Consider the following 10035-nt stretch of genomic DNA (forward strand, 5'->3'; position numbering starts at 1 on the left):
ATGATTCTAATTTTGGAAATTCCAGGGATTTTATTGGATAATCATGTTCATCATTTTCCGTGGAATCATGATCCGAAATGGATAAGGTAGGTATTTAAGGTGGAAATATCAAATATGTATATAAGCCTATAAGGAACTATGGAAGTTTAAGTGATGAGCAATAAATTTGTTATTCTGCCTTCAAGAGCACCTTATCCTCAATTCTTTTATAGGACAAAGTCATCGTCATTTGACTCAGTGCCACATAAGAATGGATCCCACATTAATTGGCTGGATTCTGAGTTAATATACGATCACTAATGTTTGACTTAATGTGATATCCACGTAAAGCTGAGTCAGACAGTTATAACTTATAAGCGATTGGTTCACTTTTTTAGGTTCTCCCCATTCAAAACATCACAGCTTTTAATTTATAATAATGTCCTCTTTTCCGTAAGACCATTTTTGGACATTTTCTGATTAAAATAGTAAAGTGAAACTCAGTACTTTGTAATGAAGGACTCTCATTCTGACCAATTTTCAAGGAAGGACAAAATGTACTTTGGAACCTATATATATCCATTTCTTTCACCAACATTCCTCAGTGCAACAGACAGAAAGAAGGCTATAAAAGTTGTATTGATTGATTTTCGATTTTTCAGGTCTAGGCATTTCTTTTTTTTTTTTGTTTTTGCAAAATAAGAAAGAAGTCTAGATTCCCAAAGAAAAGATGACTATTCTCATTGAGCAACCACAACTTGGTAAGATTTTCTCATTTTCATTTTACATTCTTTTTTATTCCATCTTGAACTTTTGACATGAAATGTAGTTAAAAACCCTGTGGAATCTTTAGATGTGTTTAATGTAAAAAAGCAATGCTGATTTTATATGTTCTATGTTCTGGTAATGACACCGCAGAACAATATACTGCATAGAAAAGGTGTACAAAATATATACAACCATTTTTGGCAATCTTAAATAATTAGTTAGGTACTTATATTATACATTCTGAATCGCAACGAGTCGACTCTACAGCGACTCTGATAAGTTTTCGAGTCGACTCACACAATTAGTTTTGTTTTTTTTTTTTTTTTTTTTTTTTTTCCAGTTAGTTTTTTGTTTCATCTTATTTGGAGATGGAGTTTAATTGAATTTTAAGACCATGATTAATTTAATTTAATGAGTGTGTTTTTTTTTTGTCCCTCACAAAAGCAAAATAAGAAGAAGAAATCCTTTATCCTGCTTAGTTTAGATTTTTTTTTTTTCCTCAAATATTGATTTTGATTCTTGACTTTTGCAGGGAGTGAAGTACATAACAAAAACTTCCCTAGTGATCCAAATGAATTGAAATTTGATGAAGGTTTTAAACAACCTGAAACCAATGCATTTGGCCAAACATTTAGGTGTGTACCTTTTTTTTAATAAATCAGTTTCAACATTATCTTCTCGTTGTTAGTTAAATCCTTTATTTGCTGAAATGAACATGGAGTCTCTTTAACTACAGGGATTATAACGTTGAAAGCGAAAGACGAGAGAGTGTCGAAGAATTTTATCGGACCCAACACATTAACCAGTCCTATGATTTCGTAAGCTATCATAGACAAAATTATTTTTCAGAGTCACAATCTTTTTATTTCTACCATGGAAATTAAATTCTCCTAATTTGCTTCATCAGGTAAAGAAAATGTGGGAAAAGTATGGGAAATTGGATAAACCTGAAATGAGTATTTGGGAATGTTGTGAACTTCTCAATGAGTTTGTGGATGAAAGTGATCCGGACTTGGATGAACCTCAAATTGAGCATTTGTTACAAACAGCAGAAGCTATTAGGAAAGACTATCCTGATGAAGATTGGTTGCACTTGACTGGCCTTATACATGGTATGCGAAGAACTCTGTCTATCTCAACCCTTTCAAATTAGCCCAACAATATTTGACCTAAGAGCAAGGCCAATGGGGTGCTATATGGGCTGCTAAAAGGCCCACTCCAAAAACCAAATAACCATTCCAATGAGACTACTCATAAATTTGGATGGTGTGATATACCCATCTAAATTTGTGGCATTATCTAGCAGTTGCTAAAAATAAGTTCCGGGAGATCTTTTGTCGTCCGTGCATTAAATTACAATGGACGAAAGACTTTCTACCGTATGTACTGTTCATGGGTATTGTTCACTTTTTATTGTTCAACGGACGACAGACTTTCTGCTGTCTGTAACTTTTTACGGTACTATTCACGGTTACTCTTCGCTTTCATTATTTTTTTTAAATGAATAATGACAAACAGCAGAAAGTCTGTTGTCCGTCTACCAATTCTGCAAAATGTTAAAAAAAAAAAAAGGCCCATTGGACTGGGTTTTTTATGTTTTGGCATGCCAAATTTGGCTGGCAAACTAAAAATTCTACAAATCCTATGTAGCACCCTTTTAGTAGCTCTCCATAGGACTTGCTCTAAACTCTTATGGACAATCAACAAAATCTCAAAAAAAATGTGTTTTGAAATAAATTAAATTTCAAGAGACAGTATTTACGCTTACCTTATTAGCATATTCTAGCTAGAACATATGTAGATGTTTTCACTAATTGTAAATTGTTGTTTTGGTTTTCAGATCTAGGAAAGGTTCTCCTTCATCCTAGTTTTGGGGCACTGCCTCAATGGGCTGTAGTGGGTGACACATTCCCTGTTGGATGCGCTTTCGATGAATCAAATATTCACCACAAGGTTTTTACACTCTCAAAAGTCATATTTTTAGGGCATCTCCAATGGGGGGTATAAAATTACATCTTCACCTAGGCTCCACGTAGGTGCCATTAAGATTTTATAGCTCTAAATATATACTATTGTATAGCCTATAAATATCCACACTTTATACTCCCCAATAGAGAAATGTAAAAAAAAATTGGATTTTAAACTCGGACATCACTTTAAATGATGTCCGAGTTAAAAAATTATAAATTATGACTTTAGAATTAGAAAGGGACGTTACTTCAAGTGACGTCCGAATTTTTTTTTGTTCGGACGTTGGTTAAAGTGTCGCCCGAGTTATTTATCAACTAATGGCGAGATGGAGAATTCCCCACCTCCTTTATCAACTAATACTCTATTATCTATGGTATATCACCTCTATTGGAAAGAGTTTTTTGACATTTAAAGTATAAATTTTACATTCTATACGGTTTACACCCCCAATTGGAAATGCCCTTAAGTATGCTCTGGCTTCTAAAGGCATTAACTGACTTCGATTTTGAAACAGTATTTCAATGACAATCCGGATTACAATAATCCCAAGTACAACACCAAGAATGGAATCTATAGTGAAGGATGTGGGCTAAACAATGTGATGATGTCATTTGGGCACGACGACTATATGTACATGGTAAAAGTCCTTCAGTTTTAATATGTATCATGATGAGTGATAATTTGGATATAATATATTTATATTATCAAGATAGATCATATATGATACCCTTATTGTTTTTTGATTTACAGTCCAAACGTTAGGTTAATGATCGAGGATCGAAATATGATCCTAATTAATTGTCTGATGTACAGGTCGCTAAGGAGAACAAAACAAATCTACCATCTGCAGGCCTATTCATCATTCGCTACCATTCATTTTATCGTAAGTACTAAAATCAATATCTTCCCCACAAGATGCCGCTGTTGTATGATGTTGAACTTGCAAGTGCCAATAAGTGATTTCCTTACTAACGAGCGCTTGTGAACGATGTTGGATTGCAGCTCTGCATAGATCAGGTGCATATACACACCTGATGAATGAGGAAGATGTGGAGAATTTGAAGTGGCTCCAAATATTCAAGTAAGTACCATTTTTTGCATCAATAAAAGATATTTTATTTTGTTGAGAATTATTTTCACAAGTCATCACTCAACTAAATTACTTTTTGTCCTGTCTTCTGATAATTGCAGTAAGTATGATCTTTACAGTAAGAGCAAGGTACTAATTGATGTAGAGAAAGTCAAGCCATACTATCTATCTCTTATTGAAAAGGTTAGTATCTCGATCTCGGACTTTCTACTAGTTGGTCTTTACGCTTAATGTTTTTATCATATGTAATTGTTAGTATTATATGTTGATTTATTTGTTGCTGTTATTTCAGTATTTCCCGGCGAAGCTAAAATGGTGAAGCTTGAGGATTAAAGCATGCATGAAGGCTTTTTAAAGACCTAGTTCTCATTAGCAATAGGCAATGTAATGAGTAGTGGATGATGTGGATCCCATGAAAGGTAAAAATATGTATCCCATGATTATGGGGAAAACACATGTGATATGTATGTTGCCGCAATAGAAGTATGTGATGGTGTAATGAAGATTATGTAATAAAATATTTAAAGGTTTCTGGTGTTCAAATAAAAATCATGCTTTTCACTCTATGTCCCATTCATTGATTTTACCTATCTACTGTGCATGTCAAGCAAGGTTCAGTAAATAAAGCCTAAGGGTTTTCAGAGATCTGATTTGTTTAAGAAAAGTGTGTTTTAATGGGTAATCTAGTGCGTTGTTTATCTGACTAGTTATCTGAAATGTGGAGTTCCAATTAACAATGTACGCATGGTCAGAATGCGCTCCAAAATTTTAGGCTGATGAAAACCATGCCTAGGTTTGTCAAGTGAAAGAGTAAGCACGCATATTTTCATAGCTTTAAGTAGTCGACTATCACACATTTCCTAAAATCTCTAGGTGAAACCTAAATCCAAATTAGGGAGACAATAGATTTAGAGTCCTGTACTGCCAGACCCTGATTTGTGTTGGGCAGACTCCGAGTTGGGCCGGGGTCTGCCCATTGTGTTTGGTGCAACTTCGAACCATACACCCTCCAATCAAAACACGCAAGAAACCGAGAAACCGGCAATAGCCAGTTACCACCCTTCGTCAAATTCACAAAAAAACCTACCAAAACCAAAAAGAAAAAATTGCGCTCGTCGAATTCACAAAAAAACCTACCAAAAACAAAAAATTGCGCTTGTGTTCTCCCTCTCGACAGACCCCATCTTCCAGGTGAACTCCACAAGCTTCTTCTCGCACTTTCAAAGGTATTTTCTCTAAAAAAATTAGTGTTTTTTTATATTTTTGCTAGCATATTATCAATCGCTCGTCTTCTTCACTTGCTAATTAATTTAACAGAGAATGGGCTTGAAGCCCAGTGTTCCAATTTAATTACGTAAAAAAGACACAACTTTTTCTAATTATATCAAAAGCCCATCCGGTCCATTTGTTGGCAATATTACACAATTGTCCCTTAAACAAAAATCAAAACTAGACAATTATACAACATTCATGTTGCAATCAACAACATATGCAAATTTTGAAACCCTAGTTCTCCAAATTAAACCCAAATTTCGAAACCCTAACCCTAGTTCCCCAAATTAAACCCAAATTTTAAAACCCTAGTTCTCCAAATTAAACCCAAATTTCAAAACCCTAGTTCCCCAAATTAAACCCAAATTTCGAAATGAATAACCCTAATGAAGAAAAAAGAAAAGATTCAAACGATAATGTGCAAGCAAACACAAGATCTACTACAAAAAAAAAGAACAAGAGGGCAAAAAGGTTAGATACCAAATTTCATTGATAGTTTCACAATTTTGATATATTAGGATTTTCATTTTATGAAAAATTGGTTAAAGTGTGTTGAATGTATTCCCTACAACATGAGTGTTGCATCGAATATACTTGGATTTTCATTTGCACTGTCACTGACCACTGCAATATGGATGTTGCACTGTCAAATCCCAATGCAACATGGATGTTGCATTGTCGAATCCCACTTTAACATGAGTATTTTGGGTCGAATGCAACATGAGTGTTGTTTGAGGTTTAAATTGGTGATGTTTGTTTGAATTTTGAGGCATGTTTTCCACTAAAACATCTATGTTGCAGTAAAAAAAGCACACTGCAACATTCATGTTGCAGTCGTAATTGGTTGAAACAAGCTACTAATTCATTAGTTTTCTTTCAGGTTACGCAACAAGGGAAGGCCGCTAAATCTAAACTGAACCTTCCGAAACAAACTAAAGATGCAACTACCGCCTCAACGAGCAAAAACCCAAAAACGAAAGGCAAAGAAAAAATATTGTTGGGTGCCGAAACCTTAATACAACATGAATGTTGCACTGTTAACTCGTAGTTATTTTGGTCTTGTTGTTAGCTAGCTAGCATCGTAGTTATTCGGGTGGCCGAAGTGTCCTCTGTCTACACATTTTATGAAAAATTCTCGGGAGATTCAGATTGCTGTTCGTCTTGTTCTTCTTGGTGAATTGGCTAAGCATGTCGTTTCTAAAGGCACCAAGGCGGTTACCAAATTTACTAGTTCTTGAAGATATTTGTTTAGGGTTTGTTTCAAGGTTTCAATGTTTCTGTCTTTAGTATTTAGTATTAGAATGTTTCAATGTTAGTGGTGTTGATGTAATATATAGTTGATTTGGAACCTATGAATCAGAGTTAGATCTTTTGTGAATGAAATTAGGGTTTCTGGTGTTCTCTATTTTGGTTGATTTCTTCGTTCGTTTTACCTAGTTCAAATCTGAGATAGTTATAAATGATGATGGTTGTGGATCTTGAATTGGAATGATGTCAGTTAAGAAAATGTTAGCATAATTGTAAAGTTTGGTTACTTTTTTATGCCTAAATTTTATGGAATTCAGTTTGGGCCAATGTTTAAGGTTCATTCAGTTCTTAGAGATGAAAGGTTGTGGTACTGAGGCTTCTGTTTCGTCATTTCTTGAGAATTTGGTACTTCATAAATCCCATTTGTGCTTAGGTTTATTCTTGTGAATTGTGATTGTTGTTATAAATATGTAGTAAAGTTCAGACCCTATATAGGATGACCTATAATCCCTGCAATTTGTATCAATAGACGTTGAATACCTCATTAGCCAATTGCTTCCTAAATTCCAAGTTTCTAATAAATGGGTTTAGCTTTGTCTACATTATGAGTACATGATTCCAAAGACAAAAACACCAAGTTTAAAAGGAAACATCAAACTATGTAGTTGTAGTACATAGCATGACACCTGTAAAATGGAGAAGTCTCATTTAAAAGAGATAGGTTCAGTAAGTCTCACGCATTATGACTGCATGCAATATGAATGTTTCACTCTCAATTACAACTGCAGTATAAATGTTGCACTCTTAATTACGATTACAACAGACTGCAACATAAATGTTGCACTCTCAATTACAACTGCAACATGAATGTTTCACTCTCAATTACAACTGCAACAGACTGCAACATGAATGTTGCACTATCAATTACAACTGCAACATGAATGTTGCACTCTCAATTACGACTGCAACAGACTGCAACATGAATGTTGCACTGTCAATTACGTCTGCAACATGAATGTTGCACTCTCAATTACGACTGCAACAGACTGCAACATGAATGTTGCACTGTCAATTACGCCTGCAACATGAATAATTTTACAAACTATAAATTTCATTATAACAAATGAAAAATAAAACAAACCGACTAGCGAATAATCTCAAATGAGTATCAACATTCCATAAAAGTATACAATGAATATCAATTTCTCATTAATAAATGTCAAAAGACCAAACTTAAAAATCCCAATTAAGACAACTAAAAACATATGGTTTGCCGAGAACATCAAAACTAATCATAGACTAACGAATCACACCGATGCTTTCAATTCTTTTCTTCTTGGGTCTACCAGGACCAATCTTTGGACTACACGGATAAACCGCAGGAGAATAAGGCATGCGTCTTAGCATAGAACCATTCGGAACTGGCTTGATAGAATGTGAGTAGCATTGCCTGAACGCGATCACCGTATATCCTTCATCAATGTAGCCATAAAAGGAATCACCCTTACTACCAATACAGGCGATAACATGTATGCAAAGGAAATTATCGATACGCCAATAGTTACAAGTACATGTTCTATTCATCAAATCAATTGAATGAATAACATTGCGAGTGAAAGAAATATCAAAGCATGTATGCAAAGGTGTTAGAATTGGATCTAGATGGACTCGAACCATCACTCTCTCATTTAATGAGTGCTCTTCCATTTTTAGCTTATGGATCCTTTGTAAAACTACGGTTTGTCGGAAAAAAAAAAGAACAACAACAACTCACAGTCCAATGCTCAGAAGAATCACAAATACAAACAATGTCTCGGTATAATACCCCTTTGAAACTTGATGCAGCCTCGAAGGGAGGCAGCATGGTGTTATTCATGTCATTGCACAAAGTGGCATTAGACAAGGTAAAGATATCCTCATAACATCATATGATTTCTCTTCAAACTGTAGCGGCTTATTGTTTGTAGGAGAACCATTGTGTCTTCTATTAATCCAAGATAGCAACAAGCTTCACCCAATACCAAATACATGCATTGCATAGGGATAGTGAGATACCATTTATTCCAATAATCCTCCAAATCAATCCACATAAATCACAATTACTAAAGAAATTGAGATGAATAATTTTCCCACATTGACCTTATTTATCATATTGTTTACAAAGCCCAACCATAACTTTTTCTTCACATCAGAAACAAAAAAGCATTTGAGTGGAGACTGTCTATCAGATGAATTGGTTGACGAAGAATTTTCAGAAAGAAGCTTCACTCTTTCTCTCGAAATCTCTTGTTAACTACTATTGTCTAAAGAAGTAAATTCTTCATCATACACCATTTAAAGCTAATAACGATTCATGAAGCATATTAGCCACTTCCTTAAATCGAAAAGAAGTGTTCTAGAATTGAGTTCCAATGCTATTTCATATATAGGCTTAAGTGCAAGTCTGCATCAATAAGATTAGGTAGTATAACCATCTCTAATTGATCTTGTGTTCCAATAAGAGCTCTTGCATCTTTGACATTTCTATCTAGATCTGTTTCACATCAAAACAAACAAGAAAATTTTCATTTCTTTAAGTATTTGAAGCTTAACAAAGCCAAATGTACACTATACCTTAACAAAACCAAGCTTAAAACTCAAAAATGAAGAACACCAATTCTCATTTACACATTAAATCAAAAGCCCAACATCATAAAAATCTAACCTTTTTCTTGCTAAGCCACTAGTGATTCCTTTCTCCATTACCCAAACATGGATAACAAATTTATGTTATCCAAACATTTTCAATTGACGAAATCACATATCACGATCTCAAACTCAATAAAAGAGTGATTTTTCGAAAACAAGCTACAATAAGAACTAAATAGAGAAGAAAAGGGTAAATTTGGTATTAGAAGAAATTAAAGGAGGTGATCTAATTGGATCAATGACCTTATTCCATAATTTTAAAGTGCGGAAACTTTTAATTCACAACTAAAAAAAAGGGGTGGGCTTTAGCCGTAATTCAAAAAGTCAATGGGTTTTTACCCCAGTTTTATGTTAATTTAATGCAACCTAAAAAATACTTTCAAAGCTCTTGTATTTCGTCTTCTTCAATGCAACCTATTTTAATCACCGCTCGTCTTCTTCACAATTTGTTCTAACAATTGCCTACCACGAATACTGGTTCAGAGATACAGATCAATATTTGAGAGGCTGGCCAGATCAAGAGCTAAAGTGAGTGTTGTAGTCTTAGTAATTGCTCCAGTGTATATCTGTGTTTGAACCTATATTGAAATTCATTTTAGAACTAGTTAACTCACTTGGGTAACTAAGTGGAAGCATGAGAGATTGAGGCAGAACTCTTATTCATTCCCCTTTTTTTTAACAAACCTGAGAAGTAATGTTTATTGTAAGGTCTCCAAGTTAATGTGAAACTTTCATTGCCTCTTCAACATTTGGTAGCTTAGGAGGTACAACTTGGAGACTATTCATAAATTTGGATGTTATGTTTGCCTTATGTTTTAGTTTTTCTTGCCAAAAGTCAAGGATTGAGTAAAGCAACTATTAGATATTTCAGTAATTTAGGAAGTAGCATTTACCTTCTAAAAAATACCTTTATGCTTGCTAGATGGACAATGAATAATGAAAGTCTATAAAAAAGTTGATAAAAAGATGCAATATTTATTATGGTCACATGGATTATATGTGCACCCCCTGAGATATCC

At 34.3% G+C, this 10035-nt stretch overlaps 1 protein-coding gene across 1 annotated transcript; it reads left to right on the top strand.

Moving 5' to 3' along the window:
- The first annotated feature begins 384 nt into the window (after positions 1-384).
- On the top strand, positions 385-4374 carry LOC147507216 (putative inositol oxygenase). The gene is made up of 10 exons (XM_086599936.1): positions 385-740; positions 1280-1382; positions 1484-1565; positions 1655-1859; positions 2588-2700; positions 3233-3355; positions 3532-3601; positions 3721-3799; positions 3910-3991; positions 4101-4374. The coding sequence occupies exons 1-10, from the start codon at positions 710-712 to the stop codon at positions 4125-4127; spliced, it is 915 nt and encodes a 304-aa protein (XP_086456062.1). The 5' UTR covers positions 385-709; the 3' UTR covers positions 4128-4374.
- Positions 4375-10035: the final 5661 nt, after the last annotated feature.

This window comes from Coptis chinensis, chromosome 3, assembly GCF_015680905.1.
Source record: "Coptis chinensis isolate HL-2020 chromosome 3, ASM1568090v1, whole genome shotgun sequence".
NCBI classification, from domain to species: Eukaryota; Viridiplantae; Streptophyta; class Magnoliopsida; order Ranunculales; family Ranunculaceae; genus Coptis; species Coptis chinensis.

What these genes read in the sequence shown, in the direction of transcription:
- LOC147507216 (XM_086599936.1), top strand. Translation starts at nt 710, where the DNA reads ATGACTATTCTCATTGAGCAACCACAACTTG. An exon ending in TCGCTACCATTCATTTTATC is followed by an intron (nt 3,602 to 3,720) that starts GTAAGTACTAAA and finishes GTTGGATTGCAG; the next exon opens with CTCTGCATAGATCAGGTGCA. An exon ending in AAGTGGCTCCAAATATTCAA is followed by an intron (nt 3,800 to 3,909) that starts GTAAGTACCATT and finishes TGATAATTGCAG; the next exon opens with TAAGTATGATCTTTACAGTA.